General features: G+C 72.7%; 3 protein-coding genes across 3 annotated transcripts; 2 read left to right on the top strand and 1 right to left on the bottom strand.

The window, feature by feature from the left end:
* Positions 1 to 300: 300 nt before the first annotated feature.
* On the top strand, positions 301 to 1,134 carry EMIHUDRAFT_354732 (hypothetical protein). Its single transcript, XM_005774633.1, has 2 exons — positions 301 to 704; positions 777 to 1,134. Exons 1-2 carry the CDS (start codon positions 354 to 356, stop codon positions 921 to 923), a joined length of 498 nt encoding a protein of 165 aa, XP_005774690.1. The 5' UTR covers positions 301 to 353; the 3' UTR covers positions 924 to 1,134.
* A 164-nt stretch (positions 1,135 to 1,298) lies between these two features.
* EMIHUDRAFT_207443 (hypothetical protein) lies at positions 1,299 to 11,751 on the bottom strand (the record flags this gene model as incomplete). Its single annotated transcript, XM_005774632.1, has 18 exons — positions 1,299 to 2,321; positions 2,421 to 3,896; positions 4,020 to 4,160; positions 4,254 to 4,685; positions 4,758 to 5,420; positions 5,449 to 5,727; positions 5,842 to 6,243; positions 6,376 to 6,432; positions 6,796 to 7,575; positions 7,646 to 8,563; positions 8,693 to 8,854; positions 8,942 to 8,983; positions 9,104 to 9,850; positions 9,965 to 10,189; positions 10,296 to 10,505; positions 10,646 to 10,678; positions 10,784 to 10,852; positions 11,362 to 11,751. 18 exons carry the CDS (start codon positions 11,749 to 11,751, stop codon positions 1,299 to 1,301), a joined length of 8,049 nt encoding a protein of 2,682 aa, XP_005774689.1.
* A 2,703-nt stretch (positions 11,752 to 14,454) lies between these two features.
* EMIHUDRAFT_435616 (hypothetical protein) lies at positions 14,455 to 15,326 on the top strand (the record flags this gene model as incomplete). The annotated part of the gene is made up of 3 exons (XM_005774631.1): positions 14,455 to 14,484; positions 14,564 to 14,686; positions 14,761 to 15,326. Coding segments are annotated over 3 exons (695 nt in total), but the record flags the coding sequence as incomplete, so codon positions are not given.
* Between the last annotated feature and the right edge of the window lie 399 nt (positions 15,327 to 15,725).

The raw sequence follows: 15,725 nt of genomic DNA, 5'->3' as shown, positions 1-15,725 counted from the left end.
AGCAGCAGCTGAGCTCGACGCAGCACCTCGACGAGCAGATGCGGCAGCTCGCCCTGCTTCATCGCAGCATCGACGGCGTCCTCGCCCCATCGCCGACCCTCCCGCCGCCGCCGCCGCCGCCGCCGCACCACCCGCGGTTCCAGCTCCCTCCATCGCAGCACGCCGGACCGCCGCCGCCTCCGCCGCCACCTCCACCACCACCACCCCCGCCGCCCCCGCCGCCTGCGGTGGCGCTGCAGCACCTGCCGGCCGCGTGCTCCGCCGCGCTGCAGCCGCCTCTCGGCGGCGACCGGCTCGGAGGGCAACTGGCTGCCGGGCAACTAGCTGCTGGGCCGGGGCCGAGGGCTCTCGGGATGCGGCCGCCGCTGTCGGCAACGGCGCCGCAGGCCGGGCCCGCGGTGCCGCTGTCGGCGGCGCCGCTGCCCGGCGAGCAGCCTGTCGAGCCTGCGGCGGGCGTCATCTTTTCGTGCACCGACGCCACTTTTGAGCAGTGCTATGAGATGTCGGTGGTGGGGCTGCCGCGCAAGTACCTGCCGCTGGTGGGCTCGATCGCCGCGGGCCGCACCCTCCTCTTCCTCTTCAACTTTTCGACGCGCGCGATCCACGGCGTCTACCTCGCGACCTCGGAGGGCACCGAGAACCTGCACCCGGGCGCCTTCACCGCCGGGTCGGCGCGCGACGTGGGCGAGATGCCTGACGAGGAGGTGCAGGCAGGCTCGCCCTTCCCCGCGCAGTGCTCCTTCTCCATCCTCGAGGAGTTCGCGCCCTGCCCCGAGGCGGAGATCAAGCACGTGCTCGAGTACACCGAGCGGCAGCGCTTCCGCTTCAAGCTCTCTCGCTACCAGTGCCGCGACCTGCTCCACGCGATGGCGCGCAACGAGGCGCGGCTTCGAGCCGACCGCTTGCTCGCCTCGCTGCCCTAGCTTTGGCTGACGTCGACTCGATGGAGGCGGGCCGGCGGCGGGAGAGAACGTATACACGCAGCCGGCAGGCCGGCCCGTGGCGCGCGATGTGGCGCGCTGTGTGTGGTTGCTGTGACCTGTGTTTAGGTATATTTGGTCGCGTCTAGGTGTACCTTCAGAGAGTGGAACATGTACGGCTTAAATTCGTATTGTTACATACCATACTGTATGTTACGCGCCTGTCTCACATATCATTCCCACCGTATTGTGTACGAACAACAACAAAAACATAAGACGACGACGACAAAAAAACGTACCGTACGACATACACGCTCTCGTATACTGAGTGCGTGTGTACACTCTGAGTGACGGGCGCGCCCGCGTCGCCGCGGGGCGTCACAGCCACGGCGCCCACCCCTCAAACATCTGGCTCAGGTTAGCCGGGTCGCGCGCCTGGTCAATTAGCTGCCGCACCTGCCCCTCGACGCCGAGCCGCTCCTGCCTCCCCTTCTCGCGCCCCTCGAGCTTCAGCTGCACGCGCGCCAGCGCCCGCTCCGCCTCTTGGTTGCGGCTGAGCGGCTCGGCGGGTCCCGCCCGCTCCCGCTGCGCGCCCTGCATCCGCTCCTCGTCCTGCGCCCAGCGGTGCATCGGGTTGTGCACGATCAGCTGCAGGATGGCGAGCAGCGCCTCGCCGTTGGAGCGCAGCACGCGCATCGTCTGCTCCGCGGCGCCGCGCATCGGCCCCTCCACGCCGCACACGCCGAGTGCGTCGACGAGGTCGCGGGTGAGGCGAAAGGGGACGCACTCGGGCGTCTTGAGCAGCGTGCCCTGGTCAAAGGCGATGCCGAGGTCGATGTGGACCAGCTCGGCCGTCTCCTTGTCGACGAGGATGTTGGACGAGTGCCGGTCGCCCAGGCCGACGATGAAGCCCGCCATCGACGAGGCGGCGAGCGAGCGGGCGTACGCGAGCCGCCGCTCGAACCACGCCGACGGCTGCGTCCAGCGCTCGAGGAAGAAGTGGTGCATCACCGGCCGCAGCCGCTCCGCCACCTCTTCGTACACCTCGAGGCGGCTCTTGCCCGCCTTGCGCTCCTTCTCGCGCGCGTACGCCGCCTCCATCAGCCGGCGCGCCTCGGCGAACTTGAGGTCTCGTGGCCGGTAGCGCTCGTGCGCGCCGCGGGAGCCGCAGAGGTACGTCATGAGCGGCATCGAGTTGTCCACCCACTGGAGGAGCGCGGCGGTGGGCGCGAGCGGCACGATGCGGTACGTGCGCAGTTTGAGCGAGCGCTGCCTCGTCTGCGGGTCCTGGTGGAGCAGCGTGTTGACCAGGCTGAAGACCTCCTGCAGCGCGGCGTCCTGCCGCCCGTCGTCGCGCCCCTTGACGAGCTGCGTGTACACCCGGCCGTCGGAGCCGTAGCACTGCACAATCTTGGGCAGGTTGACGCCGCCCGCGCACGCAAAGGTCGCCGTCGCGCGGCGGCCGCCCCCCGTGCGGGACGGCGCCGAGAAGCCGTCGACCGTCACCATCGCCTCGTCGTCCTCGTGCCACGCGTCGGCGGGGCGGGTGAGCACCGGCGCGCGCGAGGGGCTGCCCTTGAGCTGCAGCGCCTCGTAGAGCAGCCTGCCCGGCTTGAGGTCCGCGTTCGACTTGAGCTTGAGGTCGACACCGACGAGCTTGTCGAGCGGCGGCGTCTTTGTGCCCGAGAGGAGGCCCTTGGTGGTCTGCACGTCCACCCACGCAATCTGGAGGTAGAGGAAGAAGAGCCGCTGCGTCGCGTCGACCACGTCCGACTTGCCCGACGCGACCAGCCCCTGCCTGAGCTCCTGCACCACCTCGCGCGACGCCTTGAGCTGCGACTGGTCGGCCACGACCGCCCGCTCGCCCGGCGCGTAGTGGTCGCCGAGGGCGAGCGCCAGTATGTGCGGCAGCACCGCGCGGATGTGCGCCGCGCCGACGTGCAGCAGCACCCTGCGCAGGCCCTTCTGGAGCTGGCGCGCGCTGTCGTCCCCGTCGGCGGAGCCGCCTGCCGCCGCCTGCCGCCCGAGGCGGCAAGCGAGCTGCGGCACGAGAGAGAGCAGCTTGCGGGTCGGCAGCGCGCAGAGCCGCTCGCCCGCGTCGGGCAGCGTGCGCGGGTGGGCAAACCAGAGGGTGAGCATCGCAAACGTGGCGGCGTGGTTGTGCTCGTCGCTGTGGCGCGCGCTCTCGGCGTGCTGCACAAAGGAGCGGCGCGCGAGCTCCTCGAGGCGCGCATCGCGCGCCTCGGCGCGCCGCTCGTGCTCGCCGACGCACTCTGTGAGCTCCGCAGCGCGCTGGCGCGCCGCGCCGTCGTCGAGGCCGTCGGGCAGCGCAGAGAGGCTGGCGAGCTCCTCGCGCGCCGCCAAGTGGAGCTCCTGCAGCTGCCTCTCGCGCTGCGAGCTCTTCGCCGCCTCGCAGCCGCGGTAGAGCGCCTCGAGGTAGGTTGCGTGCGCGTGGTGCGCCGCGCCGCGCGCATCGCCGGCGTCGCCGAGCAGGCCCTCGCACGACGCGGCGGCGCGCTCGTGCAAGTCGACAATGGCCCGCTCGGCCCGCGCGCTGGAGCTGCCCTCGGCCGCCCGCCACGCCGCCAGCGTGGTGCACACGCGCTGCTCGAGCGTCGCATCGGCGGGCTCGAGCCGAGCGCTGCTCCCATCGGCGCGGCTCGCGCCAACCTCGCGCAGCAGGGCTGCCGCCGCGTCGACGGCGCGTGGCCGGCCCGCGAGCTCGCCGCGCGCCTCTCCGTGCGGGGCTGCGTGCCACAGCAGCTGCGTTTGCTCCCACTCGCACAGCCGCCGCGTCGCGTCGCTGAGCGGGAGCGCGGCCAGCTCGGTCAGCCGAGCGGCCGCCATCGGCAGCCTGCCCACTCCGCGGGCGAGCGTGGCCGAGTGCAGCAGCGCAGCGGCGAGGGGGAGGCTGCCCGAGGCGCTCGTCGGGTCGGCCCACATGCGCAGGAGGGACGCGCGCAGCGCGAGCACCGGCTCCAGCATCCGGTACTCCTCTTGGCTCGTCACGCGGCCGGCGCCCGCCGTGGCGGCGTGCAGCTGCGCGCCGGTCGCCGCGGCGGCGGCGGCGGCAGTGCCTTCGCTGCCCGCAGATGCGACCTGGCAGATCTGCATGCACTGGCGCAACGCGACGCACAGCTCGTCGAGCCGCTTCCCGCCCTCGTCCCCCAGCTGCCCGAGCGACGCCACCAGGCCCTGCGCGCACTCCTCCATCGCGTCGTGCGCCTCGACCGGCCGGCCCTGCTGCAGCCACACCACGGCGCCAAAGAGTCGCTCGTGGAAGCCCGGCTCGGCCGGGGCCGCGCCCCGGGCCGCCCCGCTCGTCGGCATCACGTCGCCCTGGTCCCACTGGCCCAGCCGCCACGCCGCCTCGGCCCGCGCCTCGCGCACGGCGGCGCTCTCGTGCGCCGCCTGCGCCAGGCAGGACGCGCTGAGGTGGTCGCAGCCCATGTTGCGGAGCGTGACGGCCATCTTGAGGACGAGCGCCTCGTCGTCCTGCTGGCTCGTGCCCGGCAGGCCCCGGTTGGCGAGCTGCACCTGGTGGAGCGTGTCGAGCAGGCTCAGCCGGTCGAGGCTGCCCAGGCCGTCCTCCTGCAGCAGCTGCTGCTGGCCAACCCCGGGCAGGCCCTCGATCGCGACGCTCGACATGCCGAGGGTGGCGTCGGGCGTGGGCAGCTGCGAGAGGATGTCGAGGAGTAGGTTCGCGCCCGCGGCCCGCTGCAGCACCATCTCGGGCTGCAGCTCGGACGACTGCTCGCACGAAGCCTCGAGCAGCTGCAGCGCGGTGAGCGGCGCCCCGGCGGCGTGCGCGGCGTGCGCGGCGCGCTGCCAGTCGACGGCGTTCCACAGCTTCGGGAAGCGCCAGCCGTCGCTCGCGCGCAGCGGCGTGCTGTGCGCCCGGATCTGCAGCAGCAACTGCAGCTGCAGCTCCGTCGCCTGCTTCTCCTGCGGCGGGGGAGCGCCCTCCGTCCGGAGCGCGTCGTCGCAGCCAACCGAGGCGGCCTGCGCGAGGGTGGCGGCGAACTTGCCGTCGTCGTGCGGGTTCTCGAGCAGGTCGAGCAGCGCCGGCAGCAGGCACAGCCGCGCGAGGGCCGGCTTGCGCGACGCGAGCAGCCGGCTCTTGACGAGCAGCCGCTGCCGTGCGTGCCGCAGCAGGCTCTCGGCCAGCACGCAGACCCAAGCGTCGACCGACTTGCCGCGCGCGCTCCAGAGCTCCGGCAGGGTCGCGTGCAGCTCCTGCAGCATGGCGATCTCGCCGCGCTGAGCCGCGGGGCGCTGCGCCACCGGGTTGCAGCTCGCCATCGCCTCGATCGCAACCACCCTGGCCGGGGCAAAGTGCATCGCGTCCGAGCCGATGCCCGGCAGCGGCTTTGAGTAGGCGTCCATCTCGACGACGGCGAAGAGGGCCTTCTTGGACAGCTCCTTGCGCGCCTCCTTGAGCTCCTCGGTCTGCTTCTTGAGCGACTCGCGCAGCGCGTCCGCCGCGAGGATGGCGGAGACCTGCAGAAGAGAGGTGTGCGTCATACACAGGAAAGGGGGGAAGAGCCGCCGCGAGGATGGCGGAGGCCTCGTCCGCGTCGGTGAGGTAGCCGTGCAGCAGCATCAGCACCTTGGGCAGGATCTGCGCGAGGTCGGGGCGCAGCTCGTCACCGCTGCGGGTGGCCGCGGCGGTGCTGGCGCGCATCGCCCGCTGCGGGAGGCCGTGGTGCAACAGGACGCCCAAGCACTGCGCGATGAGCCACCGGCAGTCGGTGTCGCCGGCAGACTTGGACAGCAGCAGCAGGCGGCGGGCAGCGTTGGCCGCCGCCTGCGCCAAGCCCTGGATGGCGGGGGTGGGGGCGGTCCGCGGCGCGGCCGCCGCCCTCGAGGAGCTGCCGCGGGTGGCGTACGGCAGGGCTCGCGCCAGCTCGACGCCGGCCACGTCCGTCTGCAGCCTCGAGAGGAGGAGGCGCAGCCGCGCGAGGAGACTCGCCCCGGCAACCTCGCGCTCCGACAGCTGGGCGAATGTGACCAGCGTGTCGGCCAAGGAGGCCTGTGCCCGCGCCTGCTCGCACACGGCGGCGAGGCGCTCGAAGGGCGCATCCTTGGGCAGCGGCGGCAGCATCGAGAGCGCCGTCTTTGGAAGCGCGCGCACGGCGTAGTCGAGCAGCGAAAAGGCGGTGGGGGAGGCGGCCGCGCGCGGGAGGAGGGCCGAGATGAGCGCGGTGCAGTGCTCGCGTTGGAAGTCCTTGAGCTGCGCGGCGGCGTCGCGGTAGCTCTTGTACACCTCGCCGAGCTGCCCCAGCTCTGCCTGCAGCACGCTCTGCAGCACCGGCCGCAGCACCTTGCAGCACCGCTCGGCAGCGCCGCCGCCGCGGCCGCTGCGCCCGGCGCTGTCGGCGTCCTCGCCGTCCCAGACGGCGAGCGCCGTGTGCTGCAGCATGCGGGCGAGGGCCACGAAGCTGAGGTGGCGCACCGTCTTGCCCTGCCCCTTGAGCAGCGCAGGCACAACCTCGCTCGAGCAGGTGAGCAGCTCGAGGAGGGTGAGCATGTTCTCCCGGTGCAGGGCGCGCGGCGCGGCGGCGCGAAAGGCGGCGCGGTGCCGGTGATGGAGCAGCAGGAGCAGCTCGAGGGCGCGTCCGTTCACGTTGAAGAGAAAGTCGGCGGGGAGGGTCCCCGGCTCGAGCTGTGGGGGCGGGGCGGGTCGAGAGGGGGTGAGGGGGTGAGGCGGTGAGGGGGTGAGGGGGTGAGGCGGTGAGGCGGTGAGGGGGCGAGGGAGTTAAGAGGGGTTGGGGGGGTTTAGAGCTGGCTGGCACACTGTCTAGAGCGCGTCTCGGGAGTGACTCACAGCGGCCGCCTGGTCGGCGAGGAGAGGTCAGGGTTAGGGTCAGCTGACCTGGTCGGCGAGGAAGGCGAGCGACTTGACGAGCGTCCCCACCACCAGCTCGCCCGACCCGGGAATCACCCACGTCACCGACTCGAGCGCGAGCATGCACTGCAGGATGTGGTCGAGGCTCTTCTCGATCCGCACCCTCAGCGGCACCTCCTCGCCGTCGTCGCGCAAGCTCTCGATGAGCTTGACGATCGCCGCCCAGCGCTGCGCGGGCGGCTGCTGCGGCGCGCCGAACTTGGCCGGCAGCCAGCGCCCGATGAGATGGGGGATGCTGTCGCGAAGCATCTCGCTCTCCTTGCGCTGCAGCAGGCGGCCCGCGCGCTCGAGCTGCTGCCTCGCAAACCCGCCGCCGCCGTCGCGCGAGGCTGGGCCGCTGGCGGCCACGGCGAGCAGCGTCGGCACCAGGAGGAAGCGGTGGTCGTGCAACATCTTGCGCAGCCGCTTCCGCTGCAGGTCGCCGCTCTCGCTCGGGACGGCGGCCGGCTCGGGATCCGCGCCGGGCGGGTCGAGCCAGTGGGCGGGGAAGTCGAGGAGGCAGCGCGCCCCGTCGAGCCACTTCTCCACCAGCCACGCCAGGTGCAGCTTGAGGAGCGAGTGCAGCCCGCCGGCTGGCCGGCAGCCCGATCGCAGCACGGGGAGCAGCGAGTGCTCCCTCGCACGGAGGAGGCCCGACTGCTGGCAGAGCTGGAGCAGGATGCTGCGCTGCCGCGGCGCGGAGCAGCTCACCAGCGCGGCGCACGCGGTCCGCAGCGACGCGATGTGCAGCTCGAGCGGCTGCTGGACCTAGTCGATCCACACACCGACTAAGCGCGGATTGATTCGTTGCGGCGCGGAGCCCGCGCGGCCGCTGGACCGTCTCGTGCGGAATCGGAAGCGTCTCGGCGAGGTCGATCGACGCGAGCACGGGGAGCAGGCAAGTCTGCAGCCGGAGGAGGTCGCCAAAGCAGAGCCGGCGGCTGCGCTGGAGCATCACCGGCAGCGCCCTCCAGATGCGCGGCCGGATGTCTTGGAAGTGGCCTGCGTCCGCCTCCTCGCGCCACGCGTCCCGGTGCAGCCGCTCGGCCTGAGAGGCGAGCAGCGCCCACTCGACGGACGCGTGGATGGCGGGCGTGACCTCGGCGAGGGACGACTCGCTCAGCAGGCCGAGCGTCCGCGAGAGCACTTGCCCGCAGCCCGAGAGCAGCTGCATCTCCGGCTCACCACGGCTGGGCGAGCGGAGGGAGCGCGCGCGCCGCATCAGCCGGGCCGCCGTCTCAAGGCTTGCGCGAAGCAGCCCCTCGCCGCCGCCCGCGGGCAAGCAGCCGACCTCCTCGAGCAGCTGCATCTGCCGCGGCAGCAGCGACGGGTGCGGCAGCTCGATCAGCGCGAGGCACAGCCGCGGCACCTTGGCCTCCAGGCCCGGCTTGTGCAGCAGCGAGGTGACGGAGCAGCGCTGCTGGTCGGCCCGGAAGCTTCCGAGCAGCGCGGGCTCGAGCACGCCGCCCTCGGCGGCCTCCGCGGCGCAGAGGAGGCGCAGCGCCTCGAGCCAGCTCGAGCAGACCCGCTCCTGCTCGCCAATCTCCTCGGCGCTCCCGTCGAGGAAGTCGTCCTCGCCCAGCGGGTCGGCGGCGCCCTGTCGCACCTCGACGCTCCCCATCTTGCGCATGGCGTTCGCCTCGACCTCGACCACCACCCGCGGGGCGACCACGGAGCGGAGCAAGAGCCGCTCCTCCCCGCCCGCGCACGCGAGGAGCAGCCTCACAAGGAGCGGGACTAGCGCGACGGTCTCAGCCTCGCTGCATGCCGGGAGGCTCTCCGACGCCCACGAAGTCGAGGCCGCAAGCTTGCTCCGCAGCTGCTGCCGCCGCGCGTCGCCGTCTCCGCCGCCGCCGTCCGGAGAGGCTCCGAGGCAGGCCAGCACAAACGCCGCCATGCAGAGCCTCTGCATGTGGTTGAGCAGGTTCGGGGGCTCCTGCGACAGGAAGGCGGGCAGCAGGCCACACACGCCGTCCAGCGCCGCCAGTGCGCCGGCAGAGAGGCGACCAACAGCGGCGCCGCCGCGGCCGATCTGTCCGCTTGGCTCCTCGAGCAGCAAAGTGGAGGCGCCGCCGCCGCCACCGCCGCCGTCGCCAATGCCGTCGCCACCGCCGTCGCCGCTGAGCGAGCGCACCAGCGCATCGAGCTCCTCCAGCTGCGCCTCCGCCTCAGCGCCCTGCGCATTTGCCGCCCCTCCCTCCCGCGCTGCCGCGCCCTCCGCCCGCCTCGCCGCGACGCCCGGCGCGCCAGGAGGCATCGGCATGAGCCTGTCCGCCTTGTCTCCCGTCGCACCCACGGCGGCGAGGAGCAGCCGCGCCCGCAGCGCGAACCAGAGGCGAGTGTGGTACTGCTTGGAAGGGCTCGCGGCGGCGGCGAGCACACCGGACGGGGTGAGCGAGAGCGAGCAGGGCGAGAGGAGGGGCGAGCCGATGCGGGGCGGGACGAGCTCCGTCGCGACGGCGAAGGCGGGCCCTCCGCCCGGCGCGCGCTCCAGCACGGACGGGTGGCGGCTCCACAGGCCGAGGGCGAGGGCCTGCCTCGACTGGGACGCCCAGCCGGCGACGCGGCTGAGGCTCGCCCGCCCGCCTCCGAGGGCGACGCGGAAGGCGGCGGCCACCTCCGCCGCCGCGGGGGCGGTCGTGCTGGCCTGCACCTGCCGCGTCGCGACCAGCTGCGACAGGAGCTCGCGCCGCAACTCTGCGTGCAGCGCCGCGGTGCTGGCGGCGCTCCCGGCGGAGGAGAGGAAGCCGGCGCCGCCGCCGACGCCTCCTGCCTCCCGCGCGGCGTCGCTCGCGATGGCGGACGACTCGAGCAGCCAGAGCCGCTGCCACACCTCCCCCCAGCACGCGCAGTGCGGGACGCGGCCGCGCGCGAGCTCGAGCAGCGCCAATGTGGCGCAGATGGCGGCGGGCTGCTCGTGCTCCGCCGACGAGCGGGTGGCCACGGGGAGGAGCATCCCGACCAGCGCCTCCACGCTACCCGCGCCGAGCCGCGCGCCACGCGTGAGCGACATGGCCAGGAGCAGCCACGGCCGCCACGTCGACTGCGCCCCCCCCGCCGCCGGCTGGAAGGGAGCTCCGGCGGCGCCGCCCCCCGCCGCGTCAGCGGCGGCCGCCGGCCCGAGCCGCGCCAGCAGCCAGCTCGAGGCGCCGGGGACGTGGGCGGGCTGCGGCAGCCGCTGCCGCTTCGCCGCCGGCGAGGGAACGCGCTGCCGCTGCCCCGAGGGGGAGGGGGCGTCGGCGGGCGCTGGCGTGCGCGCGGGCGGAGGGTAGCTGTGCAGGATGTCGGCGGTGAGCTCGAGGAAGGCGAGGGCGGCGTGGCTGTCGCGGCTCGCGGCGCTGCCGGCGCGGGAGCCCTGCAGCAGCCTCGCGACGAAGGCGCCCTGTCGACAGCCACGCGTGTGAATGAGACGGTACTCGCAGCTCGCGGGCGAGGAGAGCGGGGCATGTCGAGGCCGACCTCGGGCAATCTCGGGCGGTCGAGGCTACTCTCGGGTGAGAGAGGGCGAGGCTGGCCTCCGGAGGGTCGTGCAGCAGCACGGCCGAGGAGGGCTGCAGCTCCCGCTCGGCGAGCGCGACGATCGCCTCGCGCAGCGCGTGCGGCAGGGGCTTGCCGCCGAGCCGCGAGAGGCGGAGCAGGGTGCGGCAGAGCTCGACGATTTCTCGGAGGAGCTCGACTTGCTCGGCGGAGCGGAGCGCCTGTTGCACATGCGCGAGCGTGTGTGTGTGTGCGGGCCGGTTTCTGTGCGCGCGGCACGGAGGAGGCGGGAGGAGGGGCGGGAGGAGGGGGGGGGGGGGGACGGGCGGGAGCAGCGCGCCTCGCCAATCCACTCCTGCACATGCCTCGAGCAGGCGAGCTCGCGCCAGACGACCTAAGCAAGGAGAGCGCCGTCCAGAAAAAGTAAGCTGGCAGGCCGAGCTCGCGCCCGCGCAGCCTCGAGGAAGTCAGCGCCCTGCCGGCGGAGGAGCGCGTTGACCGCCGCGAGCAGCTGCGGCAGCACCGGCTTGATCTGCTGCATCCGCGCCCGCCTCCAGTCGAGCTGCGCCTGAGGGGCCACGTCAAAGACTCGTCGTGGACACGTCACGGACTGGCCTCGGGTCCCCGTCCCAGCCGCGCCGTCGACTCGAGCGTCGGTGCCGCGGCTCCGGACGTGGCGAAGGGGGGTGCGTCGTCGAGCCCGCCCGTGCGCGCGGCAAGACTCCACTCGGCGAGCCGCTCCATGTGTCGGAAGCAGGCGGAGAGCGCGCGCTCCGGCAGCGCGAACGGGAAGCTGGCCGTGAGCCGCAGCAGCAGCTTGGCCGCCGCCGCCGCCGGCCGCGCCGCCACGGCTACGCCCCTGCGCTCCTCGGCGCCCCCGCCGGCGGCCGCCTCGTCGTGCGCCTCGGTCAGCGACGCGCACAGCGCGACGAGCCGGTCCGCGACCTCCTGCGCGTGCGCGATGCCGCCGAGCTCCGCCGAGCCGCCTGCGGCTGCGCCGCCCTGCCGCGCCATGCCGCGAAAGTACTCGCTCCGCGAGCAGAGGGTGCTGAGGATGGCGAGGTACATGGGCGCGACCGGCGCCGGGATCTCAGGATCGGTCGCCGCGCCATCCGCATCCTCCTCCGCCGGCGGCGTCGGCAGAAGCTCGTCCGCTGTGCGGCTGATGAAGCGCTCGACGGCGTCGACGTCGAGCACAGCGCCCGCGCGGTCCGCCTCGTCGACCATCCGCTTGAGGCCGTCGACCGTGTTGGGCCGCCGCCACTTGCGGTTCCACGACAGGCCGATGATCACCGCCTTGAAGAGCGTCGTCCAGCCCGACTCGCCGCCGTCGGGCACCACGCCGAGCTTCTCGCAGAAGCGCGGCGTTGACAGGCGCGACTTGAGCGTCTCGACGGCCTGGGCAAAGGCGGTGACATTGCGCGGCGAACGAAGGTCCTCTGCGACCGAGGCGATCTCCTCGTCCATCGCCGGCAAAGCAGATGTGGAGGCTGCCCGAGGAGGAGAGCGCCAAAAGAAAAAGAAACATAGTCCAGAAGAAATGCCCAAAAACCACACAATGCACGGGTGCGTCGGCCATCGATCGAAAACGGACTGGCCGCCACATGCCCGTCCGACAGGCTCTCGCCGCGCTACGCCGCACGGCGCAGCGCTTAACGGCCGCGCCGTCGACCGCAGACGCGGCGCTCAACCAGCCCAACAACATCGCGACGCTGCAGACCGTGCTGTCCCGCTCGTTTGATGACGGCACCGCCGAGGGCGAGGCGGCCGCGGCGCAGTTCGAGCGCCTGAGCCGCGCCGTCTCGACCATCATCGCCGTCGAGTACCACGGCCGCGCCGCTGAGCTGCAGGCGCGGTACGAGCGACTCGACCCGCGCGGCGTGCACGCTCAGCGCAACTTTCGGCGCGAGACTGCCGAGCGGACCGCCGCCACGGAGCGGGGCGAGACGCCGCCGCCGCCGCCGCAGCGTAGCGCCGCTCAGGCGGCCGAGGCGGCCGCCTTCAGCGCGGCGCTCCACACGACGATGCGTGAGGCCTCCCGCTCCGCCTCTCTGAGGCCGTTCTGGACATGCCTGGAACTGCCACCCGTGCCCGATTTAGGCCGGGTTCCGGCTCAGCTCCGCGCGAGACGAGGCGCTCACCAAGGGCTACTCCTTCGGCCACGCAGCCTCCTCGAGCGTGCCGCGACTGCTCGCCATGTCCCCGACGCGTCCCCGGCGCGTCCCGCAGGCGACGAGGCCATCTGGAACGTGCCGGTGGCCGATGTGATGGGACTGCGCTCGACCCGTCCAGGACATGCCGCGTGATGCGGCCACGGGACGGTGCCCCGCAGGTGACGATGTACTGGGACGCTCTCGACCGATCCCTCGTGGCACCCGACGAGGGAGGCTTCGACCCTGACCTCGACGGGCAGAGGCGGACGCGGGAGGACACGTCCCTGACACGTCCCAAAGGCATACCCCGTCAGGCTTCGACCCTTACTCGGCCGAGGCGGACGCGGGCGAGCCGGTGCGCTGCCACGCGATCCCTCGCCCTCGCCCTCGCCCTCGCCCTCGTCCCTGTCCTAATCCCTCGCCCTCGCCCTCCCCCTCACCCCTTGGCCCACAGGTGCGCCGTCCGCTCTGGGCCGGCCACCTCAGCGTCTACCTCCGCGGCGAGGGCACCGTCGAGAAGCGAGGCTACTTCTTCGTCGCGAAGGCCGAGGAGATGCTCTGGAGGGCCGCAAAGAGGAGAGCCCTCGCCGTCGCCGCCGCAGCGGAGCACCTCGTCAACGTGAGAATAGACGAGACAGCACCTCGTGTCTAGACTCCGCAGCGGAGCACCTCGTCAACGTGAGTCGCCGAGACACTTCCGAGACATTTCCGAGACACTTCCGAGGAGCACCTAGTCAACGTGAGTCGCCGAGCCTGACCGAGACTCGCCGACACGTACCGGCAGTCTCCGAGGCGCTGTCGCAGCAGAGCACGTCGCCATCGTGCGGGACTCCGCCGCCGCTCTCCCTGCCCGCTCCTACCCTCTCTCACACTCCCTTCCCTGCCACCCCTCGTCTCGCCGCGCCTTCTCTCGCCTCTCGCCTCTCGCCCCCCCCCCCCCCCTCCCCTCGTCCACCCCGCTCTCACCACACCAGGTGCCCGCCGGCTGGCTGCGCAGCCGCGCCGCCAATGCCGCGGAGCGGTCTCGCGCAATGCTCGAGCGAGCGGTGAGCAACCGCCCCACACGTCCACCCCCCAGCCACCCCCCGACCCCTCTTCCGCCGCCGCCCCTGCCGCCGCTTCCCCGATCTCGCGCGTCGCCCCCGCCCGCCCACTCACGGCGCTGCGCCCGGCGCGGCGTGTGTCTGGCCAGGCCCTCGCGCTCGGGCTGGCGCTCAAACAGCCGCCGCCCGCGGTCGCGGGGGAGGCGGCGCAGGCGGTGGTGTCGGAGGGGACGGCGGCCGAGTGGGCCAAGGCGAAGGCGAAGGCGGCGGCGGGCGGCCCGCTCGCCGGCGAGAGCGCGGGGAGCACCTTTGGCTCGATGCAGCTCGGCTGGTGCGAGTAGCTCGAGGGGGGGAACAGAGGGCGTGTCGGACATGCACGTGCATGTCGTGGACTTGCTGTCTCCTCGCGCAGGTACGCGCTGCTCGAGGAGAGCGTGCTCACGGCGCCGTCCCACGCGCACGTCCTCCTCGCCTTCCGCCACTCTGACGCCGCGACGCACGCCGGCAGCACCCGCCCTCTCCCTCGGCTCGCCCCGCCCTCTTCCCGCTCCCGTTTGCTTCTCCGGCAGCACCCTGCCCCGCCCCAGCCCCTCGCTCCGGCCCTCCCCTCGCCCCCCCCCCCCTTCCCCTTCTCTTCCCCTCGGCCCCTAGCCCCTCGCTCTGGCCCCTCGCCCTAGCCCGACCCTGCTGCTGGCCCCCAGCGGTCCAACCCCGCAGGAAGCCTGCCCCACCACCTCGCCCGCGCCCTCTACCGCGACGTGCCTAAGAACGACCTCGACCTGCTGCTGCCGCATCAACAGGTCGAGATGCCGCCCGTCCAAAAGGCGCAGTTCATCCTCTTCGGCGGGCTCGGCGTCGCGGCGGGATGGCGAGCCCTACCCCCGCACCACCCTGCCCACCGGGACCGGCGGGCACGGCGCCTCTCCACGCGCGCCGCCGCGAGCAGGCGCCTCCTCGTGGTCGACACCTTCTCCTACGCGGGCCTGCTCACCCTCTACGCCATGGTGCCGCACCATGCGGGCCGCCGCCGAGGTGAGGGTGGCGCCGGTTCAACCGCCCCTCCCCCCCCCCCCGCCTGCGCAGGCGACGCTCGGCATGCGCACCGCAGTGCGGTGGCGCGCCTCCAAGGCGCTCTACCAGCAGCTGCTCGTCTCGTACCAGTCGGCCAATCGGCTCGGCTCCGCCGACGACGCGCTGCTCTACGTGGCGCGATGCCGGCCGAGGCGTGGCAGCGTGCTGCGACGCAGCCTCTCCCCACGCGCGCCCCTCGCGTCGAGTAGGCGCGGCTGGCCGAGGTGGAGCAGACCAAGCGCGCGCTCCTCGCCATGCACGCGCTCACCGAGAGGCGGCGCGAGGCGGGCGGCGGCGGCGACGAGGCGGCGCTCTCGCCCGCCGAGGTGGCGGCGCACGGGGAGAGGCTGTTGCGCGAGTGGAGCGAGCTCGCGCCGCTCAGCACGACCGAAGACGCGGGCGGGCCCTCGGCGCTGCACCACCTCGACCGCATCGGGCTGCTCGAGTGGCGGGCCGGGCCGGACCGGCAGGACGGCGCAGAGACCGCCGGCGAGTCGGCGTCTGGCGCCGATGTGTGCGTGCAGATGGTGCCTCTTGGCGAGGCGGTGAGGCGCGGCAGCCGCTACTGGGGAAGGCTGCTCGAGAGAGGCGGGAAGTCCCCTTGGGCGGGGGAGGCTGCAGGGGAGGAGCGCCCTCGCTCCTCGGGGCTGGACTTTTGGCGCCTGCTGGGGGAGGGGGGAGGGTGACGGAGAAGGTGGCCGTCGCGCCGTTGGAGCTTGGACACCGGGAACTGAGGCGAGGAAGTGACTAATTAAATTGCTCACCTCACTGAGAGAAAGATGGGCAAAACGAAGGAACGTGGCCCCTGCACCATGCCGCTGTGCAGCTGCGGGGTGGCTCTCTCTCCGCGGACTCCCCGCGCCGACCGTGTGTGTGTGAAGGGGCAGTGAGAGAGGGTTCGCACACGGCAAGTGGGTTACGCATAAGCCGTTGAGCAGTGGCCAGTAAGCAAACCAAATGGCCCGGCCCACTGCAAAAGCTCTCCTGCAAACGCGACTGCTCACACAACACATAGAGCATCACACGCGTATTTGCAGCTCCGTGCTCAAACGCAGGTGTCAAACCAGCCGAGCACCACACTAATGCATAATGTAAGAAAGCAGACGCGTCTCACGGAAGAGACGATCGCACTCTTCAAAGGAGAAGGAGGACGATCAAGACAGCTGCTGTGGTC

Source organism: Emiliania huxleyi (assembly GCF_000372725.1).
Source record: "Emiliania huxleyi CCMP1516 unplaced genomic scaffold EMIHUscaffold_31, whole genome shotgun sequence".
Lineage (NCBI taxonomy): Eukaryota > Haptophyta > Isochrysidales > Noelaerhabdaceae > Emiliania > Emiliania huxleyi.
This window is presented reverse-complemented; position numbering and strand designations above follow the sequence as displayed.